We start from the raw sequence: 21145 nt of genomic DNA on the forward strand, positions 1-21145 counted from the left end.
CTGTAGCATCTTTACTAAGTGTAATTCAAATAGCAGTGACTGCCAAAACCATATTCACATTTTGAAAAATGGTTACTAAAGTGAAGTTTAATAACATCAAAGATACATACAGTGTTAAATGCAGGACAGACTCTGGTTTGACATAAGTGTATAGTAAAGATGGCATGTGACCGTGAGCTCTGAACATTCATCTGAGTGCTTGCAGTGGTCCGAGACAAAGCCCCCAGCTTCAAGCACTGCATCATCTAGAAAACAGACAAGAACTACATTGCATTGCTTGCAGTTTAAATAAAGAGTGTTCCTGTAAATCTTACTGTTTTGGATACAAATAAGCTTTTTCTCTTTGCTATGACTGCTGTTCCTATATGCCAAAAGCACGAAGACTGAACACTTAAATCTTTGTACCCCTCTTTTTACTGACCCCTAGTAGTAACACACCAATCTTCCTTCCATTCACCTGTGGCAAAAATGGACAATTTTTGTACTTTTTGTTCAAAACTGTACGGTACAGTAACACTTGTATTCAGATTTGCAATGCACAGACTGTTACCAATGGCAATTTACATCGTATCAGTCATCATGAAAAGCTTTCCTGTCACAGGAAAAATAACATACATAAGATTTGGGAGATTAGAATTACACACGCCAATTTTTTTCTCCCAGCTGAACTATACTATTAGCAAAAGTCTGTTTCTAGCATTAAGTGAAAGTGATATGCACTTAATATCAGACATTTATCAGATTTAAGTCTACAGAAAATAAAGAAAATTAAAATTTCAGCTAAACTTTACATCTAAATTGTCTGAGATGCAGATGTTAACAAGCATAACCTCTTTTTTAACCACCTATCAAAACAGACAGGGAACATTTTTAAAAAGCACTTAGTATGCTACAGAGAAATTTATTTTCAATGCTCACCTCTGATTCTCCATTCACAGTTCGGGTTGTAACACCCACTGTATAAATTCCTCCCGTTGAATCTTCATGTATTTTAATATTTGATTTTTTATTCTTTGCATCAATATCACGTGTGGTATCAAACAGATCAAGAATTTCTTCATTGTAAAGCTGAGGAGAGGAAAAAAGAGACAAAAAAAGTGTATATTACTTTAGGAATTCCTCCAAAGACTAAGAAATCTGTGCGTGGCACATACAGAAGGGTCTAAAAGTCCAAATGCCAAGGCTCTCAAAGGATGGTGTGAAGAATCTGAACTTACAAGGACAATAGGATGACAGACAGAGCAGCTGCAAATGAAGTTATCTGCCCTCCTTACCATTATGCCTCCCAAAGAATCATAGAATGGTTTGAGTTGGAAGGGACCTTAACGATCATCTTGTTCCAACCCCCGTGCCATGGGCAAGAACACCTTTCACTAGGCCAGGTTACCCAAAGCCCTATCCAACCTGGCCTTGAGCAGAAGCAGCAGTAACTTCCTCCACATCATCAGATCTGAGAGAAAATCCTTTGGTAGGACCAGGGAAGCGGAGACACTTGGTGCCAGCAGAACAACTGCAGCAGTGGCTTCTGTGGCAGGCAACCTGTCTTCAGGTTTGACCTTGGGCTTGGCTTTTGTTTTGTTGATTCAGTTGGCTGCACCCTTCTCCAAAAACTTCAAACTCACTCCACTTGCTCTCCCTGCTGTCACACCTTTTCTCATCTCCTCTCTCACACCTTAATAATTCTATGTCTCTCATGTAGATAAACCATTCCTGTGCTGGAAGGAATTTAACATACAATAGTTTTTGTGCAAGCTGCTTATTAAAGACATCAGCCAGCGGGCCAAAAATACTATGTCATGGTTTCTTGAGCCGGGCTTTTGTACTTTCCTCCATACAATACCTACACTTTGGTGCCCCGGATTTAGTTACAACTTTCAGGCACAATCATATGAGCAACAGCAGCTATTTACCACGTTTCAGGCTGCTTAATGTTTTCCACCTGTTTCACTGGGCCTCCTGAAGGTAAGTACATGTACATTTAGTGGTTTCCAACTCAGTATCATTAAGGACATCAGACTTTTAGGTCAGTAAATGACATGAGAACCAGCAAAGACATGAAAAATTACTATGCAGTTGTCAGTGCTAGGGGAGATGGATTATCATTTTATAGGATTGTTCTGGGTTTTAGGAAAGGTGTTTAAATCTAATTGAAGATATCAAGGCAAACATCAAAAAAAAAAAAAAACAAACAGAAAAAGCATCATCCCACTGGGAATCTCATGTCTTAGGTCTCTACTGATGTACACTGGAACAGTTCTGGTGTTTTCAATTTGGTTATAACAATTCATTTCAGCAGACCATAGGCCAAACTGATTAAATCCCCTATAAAAATCACTAGGTAAAAGAGAAAGAACCACTGCAATAGATGTGTATTCACCCAATGTACGTTCTCATACACTGAAAGCAAGAGGCTTTCTCCTATCACAAGTGAAAAATCCATCTGAAAAGGCTCAGCATTTGTGAACGTGATGCTTTTAACTCTTTACATTTTAAAAAGGAATTTTATTTAATCATGCATAAATATTCTAAGTAGGAGTGTTCTTACTAATATTTTACCTTGCTAAGTGCAAACAAATGGATGCCACAATTTAGAGAGGATCCTGATAATGCACCTACAATTGCATGGCACTGCATATGCCTCTCTTTTGGAGAAGTTAGCAGGAAAGCAAGGAGGTGAGAGGCAGACTGCAGCAAACTAAGGAAAACCAAGCAAGCAGCAAACATAAGTCACTGTTCCCAATAGTTATCCAGCTGTCAGACTTAAAAGTTATTCCAAAATAAAACGCTGCTTCAAGTTCAATGACTAAATTATTGTTTATGTAATCCAGGCCTAATGGTAGATAGGATGGGAGGAACAGGATACTTTTTGATAGCGTAGTGTATAATCTGTAACTAATGAGAAAAAGCTCTTTCTGGTAAAGCTCTAACTTAGCCTCAGTATAGTTTAAAAAAACAACAAAATGTCACTTCTTTTGGTAAAGGAAGAAACTATTATATACATCATTTAACCTTTCTCCAAATTAGATAAACAAGACAAGTTTTAATATGTACATTTCATCTGAAATATGTTGTAACAGCTGCACTTCCGTACACCATTATCGCCATAATATTCAATTACTGCTCTGTATGTTGGGACTCTCAGTCACATTTGTAATGTTATGCCAAAAAAAACATAAGGCATTCAGAAACTACACTGGTTACTACTCCTTACACTACTACTGTTGCAGCTGCCTAAGCAGAAATGAAGCTGCAGATCTCCAATGTTCAAACAGAGAGAACAGAAGAGTACAGCATTCCCACGGCCCATGCTCAAGCCTAGACTCTCTCTAGGCAAACATTAGCCAGAGCAACAAAAAGCTCTGCTTAAGGTTAGCAATGACAAACCTATGCAAAACTAATGCCAGCTTGTTAATCTTTAAAACAATTTAGGAACATATGACTAAAAGACCTAGTTTACTTCAGCACTAATAAAACCAACAGCTTTCTCTTGGGTAATATGCCAGAGGGTTTTCCCTCCCCAAAGTAGATAATGTAAAGTTGCAAATACTGAAATAAATAATACACATTTACACCTGCTCTTCCTTAAATTGATTCTTCCTCTCCATGTGCTTAAAGTATCAGATTTTGCAGCTTGGCAGTGAATGTAAATATATTACGCCCAAATCAATTTTTTAAAAAAATAGTTCCATGGGTAGGAAACAGCACAAAAGCTGCAAGACTTAAACCAACAGCTACTGCAGGTCAGAAAGATAACAGATCTTATGGCCTCTCTTACCAGTAGCTGTGTCTACAAAAACACACAAAGGGAACAGTTTTTCCATGCGCTGACTCAGATTTTCTCTAGGTCTACAGAAAGAGGGAACAGTGACACAGAAGCCCAATTCTAAACCTTTGGGGATCACAGAAAGAAGGGTGGTTTTTTTATGCTAGGTTTCTTTTTCATATAAGAAGTCTCCTGAACAGATTTTGAAAGCTAAATAAAACTACGGCAAAGTGACAAAAGCAAGCAAAGCATGGTCACTATACAAAGGCACAAAGTACAATTGATTTTTTTAATAGTTTCTTGCTTTAAGGTTCTGTAAAGGATTACAAAACAGGCAAGAGCAACAGGCCCCACAAACAAATGTGCGCTGCAGAAAGGGCTAAATTATGTCTAATGCAACTATTTCTACACTAATAACGCTGTAAAGGAAAATACTAAAATAATTGGAATAAGATAAAAAGACTCTTCTTCATAAATTGAAGAGCTGAAGCAAACTCCACAAAATTTCCGTTTGAAATCTTGAAGATTAATTCAAAACATCTCGTGGGAAAAGAACGCAGAAGTAACAACCAGAAAAAATGTTTACCAGGCTTCCTAACAAAAAAAAAAAAACCACCCACAAGATGAAGTTACATACACAAACACAGATCATATTTACCTCCAAGAACTGTGCATTCACTTTAAAATCTGGTGGTGGAAGTCCTTGTTTAATAGCAGCCTGTTTTTTTTCTTCAATACATCTGAAAAGATGCTTAACAGCACGTGATATAATGCCTTGTTCCTCTTCTGTTATGTTGACATCAAATCCAGTGCCCATGGTGTATGTTTTGCCAGCACCTGTCTAAATTAAAAAGTAGTCACCAGAACATGTTAATAGTACCAAATCAGAGAAATGCAGTTTGTGAACACTAGTGCTAGATAGTGACCAGTAAGTCAGTTTGTCATCTTTACAATATTAACATGCACAATAACAGGCGAGTTTGAAAAATGGGTTAACAGCAGAAGTTGGACAAACTCTACTGTTTATCCACAGACCACATACAAGAAGACAGGGACCAGTTCAATCTTCTATAACCTTTCCCCTACAAGCTTCCTCTAAGCTGCTTACATCAGCCTTGAGCTATCATCTCTGAGGCCAAAAGAATAGTTAATGTTTTCAACAGACTGTTAATTAAAGCATATATTTTGAAGGCAGAAGCTGCATTTGCAAATCTTTACTGAAGTAGATCAAATGACTCCCTTAATTGTGATGTCTGAATATCTCAGGGAGAATATTACCCTTGTTCCCAATTTATGGACAGCACTGAAGAATACAAGCTGCACCTTCACTAAGGAAGGAGCTTAATTAAATGTGAAGTCCTCTATAAGACAAGGTAGCGTTGTGTTTCCACTCAATTAGTATGTCAAGTCTAAGACAAAGATAGTATCATGCAGTTGAACATAATCTACTAAACTGGATCTGCAAACTGCTTTGTTTCACTAGGACTAGACTTCACCTAGCTAACTTGAGATGTGACATTTAACAGTGGTGAAATTCAGCATCCAAGACCAAATTTTATGCAATCAATATCTAAAGGAATCTTCAGAAGACAATAATGTATTCTCTACACTGTGCTCAACGATATTTTGGCTTTGAGAAGTAAAATGTGTGCCCAGTGTACTGAGAGGGTGTGTTCTCTATGACAAGCTCTCTGACTTTGGAATCTGATCTCTACATTTTGTCCACGAACAACGTGGCCTGAAGTTCCCCAGGTTGGTTTTTTTTTGTTTTTTTTTGTTTGTTTGTTTGTTTGTTTTTTTTAGAAAAAGCTCACGCACATCAAAGCATCTGAAAATGCAGAGGGATGGATGCTTAGAAAAGAGTCTCAGTACAATGTCTAGCTATATATCAACTGATTAAGTCACTTATTTATATTCCTGCATTGGGGTGAATTCAGGAATTATATGGACTCATGCTATTTGCAGTATTATTGTTAATTCAGACCTACTGCATGTATATATTTTCTGTTTTACTTGCCATTCTGCACAGAAACTATATAGACTCCTAAACAGTCTCCTACAGGTTCTCTCATTTAAAATAAAACCAAGACATTAAAAAAACAGGTTCATGCATTCCAAAATTTAAGAGAAAGATCATTTATAAGAAACTGTTTATTCCAAAACAAATGCTTTAAAATAAAATTGTAAAGCTTACTTGGCCATAAGCAAAGACAGTGGCATTATAGCCTTCAAAGCAACCTTCAATCAGTTTTTCTATACACTGTACATAGATCTCTTCTTGCTGGGAGTCAATGTTAAACACGTAATCAAAAGTGAAGGCCTTATCTTTTCCCAAGAACACTTGAGGTTCACCAGGTGTGACAGATGTACAAATATGGCATCCTTCAATCTTCTCTTTGGCTAGCTGTGGTCTAATTCTGTTTTGGAAGAGACAAATAGAACTATTAGAAATTCTCATAGTCAGAAAGAGGACTTGACTTTAAAACAAGGGACATTTAATTGATTTAATTTAAATTACTTTAAAACAAGGGACAAATAAGGCTATATATAATGGTGATAAAACATCAGCAGTACAGCTACATACAAATAAACTCATGGAATATTTAATATAGACTCTCCATTTATATCAAACTTCAAGTACTATTTTACCTCAGTGTGGCTACTTTCAGTTACACAATGTCAAAGTTGAAGATCTGTATACACAAAGTATACTTTAAAGGAACATATTCATTTCATATTCCATGCTCGGAATAGATGTGCTGTCTTGAAGCAAATTGCCCCAACATCTTCACTTACCACGTGTTGGTTTGGATCACAGACCAGTTTCGGTATGCACAAATTACACCCTTTCAGAGGAAACCAAGCCAAAACGCTCCACTCCAAACACATGAAACTTGTTCCAAAAACTAATGGAAACATAAGGGCCGAAAGCTACCTACTGATCTACTACAACCATGCCAATGATTGCTGATGCAGAGAGCGCTAGTATCCAACAACTCTGAGTAGACTACTGCAGACTAATTCAAATTATATCAGCACATATGTAATTTAGTTCAAGTGAGAAATATCCTGTTAAAAAAAAAAAAAAAGCGCATCACGCAAAGCACAATGTGTGATGCATATTTATTGCCGATTACAAGTTTTTCACCCAGGGATGTGCATCACTGTCAGGAGTATTTTTCAGAATTGTTATTTCCGAAGGTTTCATTGTATCCTACTGTGTGACACTAGAGAATAACCATAATTTATTTGTAAGGTTTTCTGCACATTAATTCCTTTACGGAAAATTCATTTATGACCAGCAGGTACCTCCCTTGTCAGTATACCCTCTAATCTGGAGTGGAAATTAAGCAAACCTTTGAAGAGTATCATTAAAAAGAACGATTATATGATGTGTAAAATAGGCACAAATATTCTACAAACACTATTTGCATTTAACAACATGGAGTATGTAATATAGGTCAGAGATTTTCTCTCTAATAACATAATAATTATCATAAGGGTTTTTTCCCCTTAAATGAAATAACACTAAAAATAACTCAGGAGTTACATAGCTCCTTCACTAACAATTTGATCCACTAGAACCTGTGTCCACTAAACACAAAACTTGACAAACAAGTACCTAAGCTTGTAAGAAAGTTACTTTTTTTCCTAGACTAATGAACATTTTATAATAAAATAGCTTTTATTTCTAGGTAGGGAGAGAAAGTCTTCAAAGAGAAGTCAGTCATATGCCTTTCCTAAAAGCACTCTATACAACTGGAAAAATTGAACATTCTGCCCATCACACTTTGTAGCATGCTGCCTATAACACTTAATATTTGTTAAATGCCAACTTGGTAGGTTATTCCACTGCCTTATTTTAATGCCATGAAGTCAGTCAGAGGGCAAGCTTCTTTCTAAGACTAAGCACTCTTATTCTTTCACTAATCCAGTGCAGACAGCACAAAGGCAATCAATTGTTCTTACACACATGAACTTTTCTAAACTGGGCTTCTAAAGCTCCAGAGGTACTTCTTCCAGTGTTTTCTAGTGCAAAAAGCCTAGAAAGACCTCTTCTAAAAAAAATCAAGATGGAAAACACATTTTCAAAATTAAGTAACCTTTTGTGAATCCCAAAAGCCCAGCTTCCTCCACAGTTCTGAAACGCTCTTAGCACTGACTTACAGAAGGAAGGTTGACACCTAAAAAAAAAGTTTTTCCTTCATATATTTTAACTCTTTTTTTTTAAAAGTTCAAAATTAATTTTCTGTGCTGAGGAGTTGATGTAATTATGACAGGTGCCAAATAATTTTCTACTTTCTACTACTAAGTAAAGGCTCAGAGTGACCACAAAGAGGAACAGCATGCCTAAAATATCAATAATTTGCATGATAATTATTTCAGTGATGACAGGACTGTCAAGCGAACAGTTTCAATGTCGGCCTGCAGAGACTTCCCATGAGAATCTTCCTGGCTAGCTCCCTGCCTTGCAGCATCTCCGAGTGCTCTGCTGCTATATAACCCAGGACAACAGCAAGCTTCAAGTGCATTATGTATGGCCATCATCAGGCCACAGCAAGATACCATTCCAGAGACCAGCTGAGCTGATGGAAATCTGTGTCACTACTAGCAACTTGTTACCAGCTCAATCACTTCCCCTGGGTTGAAACACAACATCCAGAGACCCAGCAGCAATGGTGGTGGTCTTCCTCCCTAACTTACCACTAAATCTGAAGGCAGCACTAAGAGAAAAAATAGCATTTCAACAGCACCTATGCAGCACAAAGGAAAAACAAAGCAAGACATGCCACATCAGGAAGGCTTCACCCCAAAGACAGACTCCCTTCTCATTTTGTAATTGCTCTTACACTCTGCAACAGAGCTGGGAGGTAGGCAATCAGAGAGAGATCATGGCTGCATTGGGTTTGGAAGACATCTTCCCCAAAAAGGATGTGCAGACGGGATAGTCATCACTCAGCCTGAGGTCTGCTCAAGGGATACTTCATGCTCTGAAGTCTATATAGGTCTCTTGATTAGTTTAGCACCAAGCTAAAGTGATGACCTTAATGAGCAAGCAACAAATGCCTCACATTCAACCTGATTTCTGGCCACTTATGAAGAGTGTGAGTGGATTGCCTGAACCTTGTGGCTCTCAAAGTCTTACTATTCACACTGTATGTGTGGTCTGGGAAGGAACAGTCCTCCTGCAAGTCAGATTCTGCTCCAGCAGTGACTATAGGAACACTTCCTTCTCCTCCACCCCACACATCAATTGGGAAAGCAATTTTTCCTTCTGCTTACAGTCAAGCCTTTCCCACTCTCATGTCTTAATGTGGTCACTTCTGTAAGCAAAGCAGGCAGCACCCGTGTTTTAAAACGTGAAAGAGTTCATTTTGGTCATCTCTCCTTGCCCAGTTCCCAGCCTGGCAGTCTGCCACTGGGATTTTTCTCTGGGACCAATTTGACTTCACCCATTTTGTCTTCTACATGGGCCCATCTCACCTGTTTTTCAGGCTACTCTCTTAATTGTATACAATCAGGTGTTTTCTACCTATTTCCAATCACATCTTCTTAGATGTGGCAAGTTCCCAAATGACATTTTGCCTTGCATCCTTCCCTCTCCTCCTCTCCAAAGCATGAACACACCCAACTCTTGTTTACATGTACTTTGCAGAACCTCTAGGCCACACACATGAAACTTAATCCCCTAAATCTATTCTGCCTCAGCACACTGGGACAAGCTGTCTAATTAGGGAGCGCTAAAATAGCCAGTGGTGGCACAGTAATGCATTGTATTGTACTAGAACTAATCTCTCAGTAGAATAGGTGCACAATGTGTCTGCTAAAAATATTGCCGGCTGGAACAGACTCAGATAATACAGTTCAGGGACTACAACAATCATGGGGTCAATACCCTGCGTTATGCAAGACATCAGACTTCCCAGAATTGATTCCTGTTTAAACTAGGTAACATCACAACAACCCTTTGAAAAACATACTATCTTAGTTTATTTCTAAGGATGGAAAACAGTCCCAGTGATTTAAGTATATATTATTTAAGTATATATTATTTAGATATATATGGATATCTAAGGGTATAGATAGATAGGCATACACACACATCCCCTTTCAGCTACTAAACAATTTTATATCTGTTTATTTTATCTATTTTTTCCCCAGAATCTCCACGCATCTATGATCAAGCCATCTCTTAAACTCATTTCATATACGAAACAAAACGAGACCAGTGATTTTTTTTTATTTTGCATCTCTATGTGAAGTATTGCAAATATTACTCTAACAAAGGGCAATTATCACAACATTTAGCATATACCTTCCCAGCACCTGTACAGAATAGCAATAAGCAAACAAGAACTGCTAACAGTGACCTAAAAAGGGCAAAGCACTGAATTATTCTTGGGGGGGGGATAAATCACAAATTAATCTTACAGATAGTAATAATGAGCCAGAAGCCGAGTACTGGAAAGAAGAAAACATGACCATCAAGTCCCATGTAAAGTTCTTTTCATTAAACTCAAAATAGGGAAAGGAGTGTGTTCACATTGCTCAGAAAAGCATAAATTCAAACACCACTCAAACCACGTGCAGTGCTGAGCAGGAAACAAGTTAACCTGTAAACCCAAGACTCTCCAACACTCCTCTCTCACTACACTGAACCTATTAAACATAACACAATTAAGTTTCACATGTGGGTATGCGAAATATTAAATCCAAGAGCACCCAATAACACATTTAATGAAGTGTAGAAGGCAATATAAACCGGGAAACATAATAACACATTTGTAGAAGGCAATATAAACCGGGAAACAAACAAAAGCTCTCCAAAACCAGAATTTAAAAAAACAGCTTCCTGCCATTACGTTGGCCTCACGATTCTCTCTCCTTTCTAACCCATTACATTAATGCTCATCAAACCACTCCCATTAAACATACTCCTTCACAACAAGAAGGGAGGAAGTAAAGCAAGCTAAACAGATTTCATCCAACAGACACCTACTACTTCTGCTTGCATAAATTTTTCAGTATTTTTGCAAGCGCACATTGGAAGCTTGCTTGCTTCTATGATTATCAACACCCCCAAAGGAGACCACAACTATAGCTATCTGAATGCATTCATCTGAAATAGGTGATTGGTATATAAACTCCTTACTTGTCAGTGAGGTTTAAGAATATGAAAGACGTTGACATATGACAAATACCAGGTGAACCTCTTCTTAAGACAGCAATAAGGACACAGGAACAAACCTTTCAGCTCATGCCAGTAACCATCACCCATTAAGAGTTTCTGTTCTGTCGCCAGCACATCTCAGCACAATGGCACCTGCACCTCTGCTGCCTGCGGCAACACAGTCTGCGGCACTAAATAACACCTACAGGTAAAGAAAATGCTCAAATTTGTTGAGTTATCATTCAGTAACCTTTAGTACAGATGTAGTTCTGCAATGTCCTTCTCAGCATTTCCAAAGAGGTTTATGGTGGCCAGCAAAACAAGTATGAAGAGTCTGAGAACTGGTTTAATACGCTTTTACACTTTTTTTTTTTGTTATGAAAACTTGGGGTAGGGTATGTGCATGTGTTTCTGGAGTTAAAAAGCAGGGTAGAAGTACTACAAGTTAATACCTCACCTTCCAGCCCAACTCCTTTTGAAGAAATATCTCAATTATTTAATTTTTTTTTCTTTAACTGCGTTTAAGAATAAACCAATTTACAAATTAAATTCAAAACCAATGCCCACAAATAATGCCACATAGCAACCTCTCCTTAAGGTTAGTATCAAAACAACCCCCTATGCTGTTACAATAAATGGCAGGTAATGTCCAAATAATGTGTTGCCTGCTTTTCTTTTTAAGTGCCAGCAAAGCAGCTGTCTCCAAGCAAGCCATAAATACACTGTACTATCAGTAGCCCTTGACAGCCTTCAGGGTGAAATCCATTTGTTTCAGGTGCCTACAAAGGCAGAATAAACAGCCTTCATAAAATACTTTAACAACTGAATGAATAACAGAATAAAAGCCATCCTTATAAACAAAAGCAAACAAAGTACAAGACAAATCCAGGGTACCTATGCAACAGTGCCACTTCTGCAGAAAGACTAACTCAGCTTCTGGATGCCTTAATCATTAGTATTCAGTAGTATCAGTTAATGGTACAATTTCATATTAATGATATTGACCATTAGTATTATACATACTGGTGTTAAGATGTAAAAAGGACACGCAATTACAGGTATGCAAGTTACAGCAATTACACAAGACACTGCTCAGAAGCCGAGCTGTGGCAACTGGCCACCCAGCACCTTGCCAAGTCTTTCCCCCCTGCTATGGGTCAGCTCCCACCCTGCGAACCTGCTTCTCCTGCAAGAGGCACAGGCACACACCAGTCACCCAGCCAGGGCAACGAGCACCAGCGTGCTGCGACTGTAACTCAATCGCTCTTACGTAAGATTGGTGGGAGCGGTGCCCAAATGTTTCTCCAAAGTTGCCATGGTTGCCATGGTCTAGACTGAGCTCAGCGCTGCCAGCAGGTGTTGTGTGTGCCCAGAGCCCACAGAAACTAGGCAGACTTCAAGCATTACTAGCCCCAAACTTGCACCAGCTCCCTGGGCAAGCACAAGTGAAGCAGATGTGTTGCACATGTACCAGTGCTTGCCTTTAGACACCAGGAAACTTTCAGGCACATCGAGTATGTATATTGACGCAAGTTTGGCAACACCAGAGAATAAAACTTCCTCTTAGACTTAAAATGCCTTAAGGACTGTGGCAAAAGCTAAAGCAGGATCTATGCAGTCCAGATTTTACTCCAAAGGCCTATTAAGATACTGATAAAAAGGTATCAGCATGCCTTCAATCCACGCGTAGCAATTAAACAGGACCATTAAGCCCTTAGCTTAAAACATCCAGCAAAATCAGCCACTAAACTGCCAAATGGGCTCCGACATGTTACATTTTCAGTAGCTAACTTATTTTACTGCAAAGAAAAAAATTTACTATTCAAAAATATACATGCAGAATGGTTTGTTTCAGTGCTGCAGACTGTCAATTCCAGTTTGCATGTAATGAGAGGGCAGCAAATAGAAAACTGGAATTAAATTAAGTTGAGGAAATATATCACTGCTGTAACTAGATTTGTTTAGCTCTCCTCCTTCTACAGCTACTTTTTTTTTTATTTTTAAAAACAAATTTAATTTCATAAAACAATTACCCTTTTCAGCAGCTTGCGTCTGATCAGCTCATCTACCCATTAACTGTTGATGCCGGGAATTACATTCACAGTGCCAGGCTGAGGCAGTTTTGCAGGCTGCTGCTTCTGGTTTGTTCCTGACGCACCGTACAATAGCTGCATCTCCGGGCAGCCACTACGGCTAGCCAGAAAACAGTTTAGCAGTATGATTTCATATTAATTCTTGTACAATTCTGTAACAGCCTAGCAGGCTGGGCAGTGCAGATGGCATCCTCACACTGACAGGCACAGTCCTGTCCTTCTGCCAAGAAAAGAAAACACAGGGAGGCAAAAGGCCCAAGCCTGCCCTCACACAGACCTCCTACTGCTCCACACGCTCCCTTCCCTGTCCCCATCTCCCAGGGAAGGGCTAAAAGACCCTCCAGTAGATCTAGTGGACCTCCAACATCTTTCCTTATAACATGAATGAACGCTTTCATCCAAACCTCCTTCTTGTAATTTCTCCTGGACTAATTTACTCTCTAGTGAGTGAAGAAATCCACAGCTTTCGAGAACAATTTGACTCTTGATAGAGAGAAGGGGGGACTGTGTTGCAGGATTTGTACAGGCTTTGATTATTTCTAGTTCAAGACAAGGTCAGCTGTGATGGAAAAGCAGCACTACCATAAGCTTCCACGTGCCTGCCAAGCACAGAACTGGCACTTCTCCAAATCCAAGTGCAATTTGATTAGAACTAAACTGATACTGGAAATGACATTTCTAAGACAAACAGTATTTTTTAGAATTGTGCTACTTGCCTTGTTTTTTTGTGAACATTTAGTGTTATGTCTCACCACTCTGAGAAAGCTAGAAGACAAACAATAACACAGTATCTTTGAGAAAATGAGATCTAAGCAAATGCAGCAAAGTTTAATTGATGAATTAAGACTTGAAATATTCATGGTTTATTAGCAAGAAATGAAACGAGGAGTTAGGCCTTCCTAATAAAGCTGAAGTTCAAAATTAGTCTCATACCATACAGGAATGCAGGCACTTCTGTATCATGAAATAAAGTCACAGAATAGAGACCTTGGTCCCAGCAATCATGGGCGAAACATACTGCAGTGCTGAAAGGGACTACAGACACCTGATCTCCATGTAGCTAATTAGTCTGGAGAGGCTGCCTCTCCTCATTAGGGATTGTGAACAAGTAATTTTAGAGAGTAAGAAGCATGAATATGTATCTCCACTGTTACAGTGCAGTGGAACACAGTGCTCAGCTGTACTAATAACGTGGTCAGCATTAGCTCAAGGTCTGGACACCACATTGTACCAAATGTGTGGACATACCCTGAAATACTCGAGTCACTCACAGCCTACTCCTGTAAGGATTAACCCTGAAAATATCATCCCTGGGAACCTTTTTCACCTTTTTTAAAAAGAACAAAAAGGGACTCCAGAAGGTGCTAGCTCATTTCAGTTTTTATTTTGAGATGTAGCTTTAGTCTTTTAAAAAACCCCACATACACTTTCGGGTTGTTGGTTTGCTTACACTGCACTTCTGGACATCACCCCACAGTCGGCAGAACAGCAGAGACATCCCAAATACCTGGTTCACGTATGAAGGACAGGTCCCTTCCCCAGGCAGTCTGGGAAACCTACCATCTCCAAAAGGCCTATCAGAAATCAAAGAAGTGCCTTCAGAGCCAAGATAGGAAATGCAGGAACAAGGGAAATATGTAACCCAAAAGTTTACCACAAGGAAGCAGAGCCATCTGCGGCTCTGGGTTTGCATGACTGCTCCCTGTCACCAAAACTGTAGTTTCCCCAGAGGGTTCCACCAGTCTGCAATTTGATGGCTGTGCTCTGGATATGTTTATGTACAAAGTTCAATATCCAAAAAACAACTCAAGAACAGAAGGACTGCCTTAAACTGCACATTAAATCTGTCTCTTTCACATAAGTGCACTTGCTTCTTGTAAGTCTAAGGTTTCTAATGAAAAAATATGTTTTCACTTTTATGACTGATAAGCTCATGCACAGAATTATGAAACACTATCATTTGTGTTGTTTCACATCAATCACTGGCATTAACAATACTGAAGACTAGTAAAGATTGCTGTTATGAAAAATTTGTGGTAATAGCACCTGACAGTCACAGTGCTTAAAGGAACATAGAGGTCATAAATTCAAAAGGAAAAGAGGAAAGAAAGGTCTTTTGGTGCATCCTCAGACCAGCGTCTACGATTACTGCGCTCATGGATACAGAGAGGTCAATTAGGCAATAAAGTGTATCTGTGGATAAGGATTCATGAAGAAAGCAATTCTATATAGAAAAGAAAGAGCATGGCACCCTATATTTCTTTTGCAAATTGTGGGGCTTTTCCTCCAAAATTTAGCTTTAACACAGAAGTTAGCAGCTCCCTTCATTCCTGCTCTGGAGCGTGTAGTTGTAAGGAGTCTGGCTGAGTCACACTGTTGGTAAAGCTTACCAGAGCCTGCTATTAATTATGTAATTAGGACAGTATCAGGAAAAGGAATACACTTTCTGTAGCATCTTTACGCTGTATGACTGAATGCTTAACAGAGATTAAATCTGCTAAACAAATGTCATTATACGCAACTTAAGATGAAAAAACTTAATCAAAGGGAGTTTAAGGAAAGCTTGTTGAAGAATGCACAGCTCAGCAGCGTAGTCATGAGTCATGACGACAAGTGCTGCCAGTATTTTAGAGACAATTTGTTTCCAGAAATTTTAGAGTGCACGAATTCAGTAGAGATAAAACAGTGTCAAAAGTGATGTGGTGAATATGGGCTATCCAACCCCCCAAAATACTGTAGGCACTGCTGCTTTACCAAAATACAGAATAACATTTCTTTAGGTGTAAGGGGGAAAAGAGGAAGGAATTAAACAAGAAAAAAAAAAACACCACAGTCTGAGCACCTGAAAACCTAAACTCAGTCACATTTAGAGTTCAGGGATTTGGGGGTAATTTGGGTACCTCTTGCAAGCCAGGGCCCAGTCAGCCTAAACACATCCGAACACACCAACCCCATAAAAAGTATACCACTTATAACAAACATGGATAGTGTCAACTCTTTATAAAAGCACACTTGTGACTACTGTATAATTACAAGAGTCAAACTTTACTTAAAAACACAGTTTTATGAGACAGCTGGTTTCAAAAACATTGCCCACAGTACACGGACAAATGAACTAATAACGCCCACATAGTATTATTTTCAATTAAAGGCACAGAATTGACGGTGGCTTTCTAGTTCAAAAGCTGAACACTCTTACTTGCAAAGCAATGACACTATTTCTGCACACCCCCACAAATAAGTCTTTTACCTGTGAAGTCAAACGAATAATTGTATGAAATAATTTTCTTTTAAAGTTAAGTGAAATATTTTAAGAATAACTACATACATTCCAGAACTTCCCCACATTCCAAGTTACCAGCACCTTCAGGGAAATCAAGAATAAGTACCACAAGTATATTCAGAAACAAGCAAACAAAACAATGTTTATTCACTGCAGGAAAATAATTTTTCAAATAGGAGAGAACACACACTGATGTAACGCAAGATTATCCAGATGACCAAAAACCTGTCAGTCATGCCAACACTAGGCTTCATCCCATTTCTCCCTCTTAACAGTTAAATGTGTGTCTATTCTAGAAGTTCACTACTTCTTCAAAATAGCCTAATTTTTAAAAAGAGGTACTCTATTAATTTTAAACAAAGTTTAAAGGGTTTCCTATGTCTACAGCAAAGAACTCTTAATTATTGCCTCCTTTACCCAGATTTCCCTTTCCTTTTCATAAACATCCAGGCACACATACGCTTACTCTCCTTAGAGCTACAGTCCTGAAATCACCATAAGTTCATGCCAAGACTACTATAGCTCTGAAAATTGTTTTCATTTCTTTCACCTCCATACAGTGAATTTATCTTCCCAGTTATATATTTGTACATCTAGGGCAGTTGTTTGCTTTACACTTATAAGCTGCAGGTCCAAGAATTACATTTCACCAACTTCATTTAACTCAAAACAAACACAAAGTTACCAACATACTTATTATAGCTAAAGCTACAAGCCATTTCCCAAATAATTACAATTAAATAATACCACAAAAGAAAAGGAGGATCAGGTCAGTTAAAAGAAAATTATAAGTTGTCATTAATCATTATTGAAATAACTGCTTAGCTAACACTACTAAAATAACAACCAGACATTTCACAATGGGACAAGACAGCTAAAAGCGTTTCAGTAATCTGCTCTGAATAGTGCCTTCACTCTGTTAATTTTCAGTGCAACATTCTTGGAACAAAAACCACTGTATGACTTTTCTGCCACTCCTTGTAAAAAAAAAAAAAAAAAAAAGTGCTGTTTCCATAACACCCGATCCACCAAGTTCCAAAGCAAACTACAGAAAATTTCTTCATATTTATTGTTGACTGTTTCTACTGAACAGAAGTTGCTCTGTTTCAAAACAGAAGGTAGACTGTTCAAGCAGTGACTGAAAGCTCTGAGCTGGTAAATCCTAACTGTGTGGTAAGACAAAATAACCCACTTGCTTTATTTAGTACTATCTGTTTTAATACTTGCAAAACAGAAAGGAACAACATTATCCATGTTCTTCAGTCCTTCTGGTTCAGCTACACATTTTTATATGTCTGAATGTCAGTCCCCAATTGTAATTCTTTCCTTTGTGTCTACTCATCCTATTTGCAAGGCAGCAAAAACATCCACATTAGCAGCAACAGCATCAAAAATTAAAGATTATTTTTTCCATCCTTTTGTTCCTATGCAGAGACACTGTATTCAGCTGCTCTGCAAAGACCTGACCACCTCGCTGCTCTTTGTTGGCTTCAGATGATGCTTTAAAAGAAGGCCTCTAAGTAGTTAGTTAAAAGTCAAGGCAATTCAGCAAACTATGATAGAAATTCAGTAGGTAGCATTTTTCCACACTGAGTCATGCTCCAAATTGAGTGCTCAGTACAATGCTGGATGCTCCTTTGTTGCAAGCAAGCATTTTAGGCAAATATAAACTGACAGTCCCCAAACTGCCCCCCCCCCCTTCTCCAACCCACCCCAAGAGTTGAGAGGTTTGGAAGTCTCTTGGTACTGATTCTAACAACAGTCCCCATGAGGTTTCAACCAGGTGCAAGACTTGGACTATCTGCAGGCCATAATCCTTTGTTCTGCTAACTGCAGGCTGATTGTCAGATGTGATGGAGACAGGACAGGAAAAAAAAAAAGTATTTGTGTAAATGAGAGAATGTTTAGCATTTATATGGAAATACCAGTGGAAAGCTGAAATAATTGGAGCTTAAATAACAAGAGAAGCGAGAAGAAAGGGACTAGTCACAGCTGACCAGCAAAACAATTTTGCAGTTGGTACCGCTATGAGGACTATCAAGTCCTTGCTCAAGATCATCTGTGCAGAACATCCACTGGAATCCGGAACTTCACAGGAAAGCCAGTTTCCACGCACAAATTTGCATCCCAAGGCTAGCAGGAATAGAGCTCTCCACTGTAGCAACATCTGCACCAAGGGCCGAGCACCACCATTTCACATCCTCGGCCTTTTCTCCAGTTTGAGGGAAGTAATGCAGAAGGACTTACAAGACAATATATACATGGTACTACATAAGTACAGGGTAGTAGCTTCTCAGTCAAATCCAGTTCTCTTCATTTATAACCCTTCACTTCTCACAGAAGAAAACACTCAGATCTATTACCCTGAAGAAAGGCAAGAAACCAGCATGATCAAAAACTTTAAATAAAACAGTTCTGGTAGAAAATTGGGAATTTGATTAAAATGAAGACCCATGTCTAAATGTACATACTGCATGGAATATAACTTTCTGGCTGATAAACCAGAAACTTTTTCTAAATATTTTCCTATTTTACTACACATATGAATAATTGGAATATTTCAACTTCTTATTTGTTTCATTTGGGCAAAGATAATTACATTGGGCAAAAAGCTGCAGCCATTACAGCTTCTTCCACATCGCCTAGAGTATGAAATTTCCCCACTGCCAGCAGAGAATAACAACCTCTATGTAAAGATGAAGAAACATGTTAGAGAATGGCTTAAGTCAAAAAAACAAAACAAAACCAAAATCAAAATCACCATTTAGAAACTGATAGACTGATACTTATCACCTGACTAAAGTTAAAGATGTGATGCTTCAATGTTACTTCTATAGTTCTCCATTAACAGTTAAAACTATCCAAAAAACTTATTGACTATAATATCTAACATATCACTGGAGATTTTAACCTAACAGAAAGTGAAAGAGCGTGCTGCGCTACCTCATCAGGAAAGTATGGGCTAATTTCATATTCTTGACCTTTGGTAACATATAAAATAGAAAAGACTGCCTGATTGTCTAACACTTGAGCTTCTACTCCAGGCAGGTAGAAAGTCCCTGTTGACTAGGCTGAGCCAATTCAGTGTGGAAATACAATCATTCTCCTGGTTTAATTGCTACTAGCATGCAGACCTCACTGCACTAGCAAGCCTACAGTTTGGAATTATCACTAATAAAAATAATACCAGTAATACCATTTCAGCAAAATTTTAGCTTCAGGACAGAGCATGTCCATGAAAGAAGTGTACTCTGGTAATGCACCACAATGTAAACTGACAGGTTCACAAGTCAACTACATAGTTAACTCATGACATACACACAGTGAATAAAATCTAGCAAGAACTAGCTATTTCCTTGCTACTTCTATCTGCTTCAAACAACCAATATCTATGCCAGCATAACAGCAAAAGTACTTTCTGCTTCACATTCTAGCTGTAGGCTTAATTTTTCATTAGGGCTCAGGTTCCCTGATTAGATTACAAATCTAACCAGAACTCAAAAACTATTAGTGCAGAGTCACTAAAAAAAAAAAAAAAAAAAAAAAAAAAAGGTAAATCATGGAGCAAGATAGCTCACACAAATTAAAAGCAGTTCTCTCAGTTTTACATTACAGGCATGGGAGGCTCTGCCTCTGTTTCTGGAACAATCCTCCTCTTTGGCGTACAGCCGCTGGGTACTGCTCTGCCAGCCTCCCTCAGCTCCAGCACACACAAAGCAGCAACACCTGATCCTGGGACCGCTTCTGTCTACTGAACGCTTGGCTGCAGCTCCTTGGGGACAGAAAGAAAAGTCTGTCCTGACAAGCTTGGTCAGGGTCAAAACCCATTTCTCTGTCTTGACTGAATTAAATCAGCTCTTCTTGGCATATAATACTTCTAAATCAGGAGTTTCACAGCTGCTCTCAGAAATCATCAATGCAAATCACTTGTGGTTTGTCTGCATAAAAGTCCATAGTCCCTCATGCACTGGAGGTAGCACAGATGCTTTCAAAAGAAGTATTCCTATATAAAATAAACTGTTTCAAATTGCCCTGGAGATTTAAGCTTACAGTAACTGTTTATATATCAGGACTACAGTAAAACCAACCCAGATAGCTATGGTACCTGCCACAAGACTTGTGCCCAAATACCTCATTCCTCTGAGCACTTAGCATCAGTCAAGGAGCTCCTTTGGCTTCTATGAGACCTACCTAAGGCAGATGCACATAAGGTTTTCCAGGATCAATACCAGTGCTAACAATAACCTTTGCCAGGAAATAGAAAACTACGAGTTCACACAAAATAATGCTGTAATGGCATACTGGTAGTGCCTGAAGGCCAGGGAGGTTCTTATGCTAAGGCTTATATAAAGCTTTCATAAAGGGTCATGAATTTATTAAAAGCTAGACAGATATCTCTGCGTATTAATGTGTAACATTAATGGCTGTTTCCTCACCAGCATCAAGAAGTCGGAAGACGCAAGCTACAAACTCTGCATCACCAACTGCTATGAACCAGGCGGCTGCCTCCTACACCAATACACACACGTGACTTTCACTCCATTGCTGCCCTCAGCTTCAACCACATACTATCACTGCTTTCACAGTAAACCTCAAATAAAAAAGCCCCCCCAAAACATCATACAGCAATAACAAATCTCTAGTGTTTTGGCCAACCTTGTTTCCACTTGAAATAATTTCCTTTAGCACCACAGACAGCATTTGGGGGATGGGGAGAAGAGGTAGAAGGCTGTTTATTCCAGCATATGCCAAGGTAACATATTTAGAAAGAAAAGTTGAATATTTACACAAAACTTCCTAAGCTAACTGGTATTCTACACAAATTACCCAGAAGT

General features: G+C 38.7%; 1 protein-coding gene across 1 annotated transcript in view; it reads right to left on the reverse strand.

Annotated features, from left to right (window-relative positions):
• The window catches only part of KIF21A (kinesin family member 21A), a 62455-nt gene extending 56234 nt beyond the window's left edge, over positions 1 to 6221 (reverse strand). The window contains exons 1-4 of the mRNA XM_009883227.1: positions 5958 to 6221; positions 4422 to 4604; positions 919 to 1068; positions 111 to 245 (exon numbers count right to left, since the gene is read on the reverse strand). Of these exons, the coding sequence (XP_009881529.1) occupies positions 111 to 245; positions 919 to 1068; positions 4422 to 4604; positions 5958 to 6221 (732 nt within the window). The remainder of the gene's footprint in view (positions 1 to 110; positions 246 to 918; positions 1069 to 4421; positions 4605 to 5957) is intronic.
• Positions 6222 to 21145: the final 14924 nt, after the last annotated feature.

This window comes from Charadrius vociferus, unplaced genomic scaffold, assembly GCF_000708025.1.
Source record: "Charadrius vociferus isolate BGI_N301 unplaced genomic scaffold, ASM70802v2 scaffold363, whole genome shotgun sequence".
Classification (NCBI taxonomy): Eukaryota; Metazoa; Chordata; class Aves; order Charadriiformes; family Charadriidae; genus Charadrius; species Charadrius vociferus.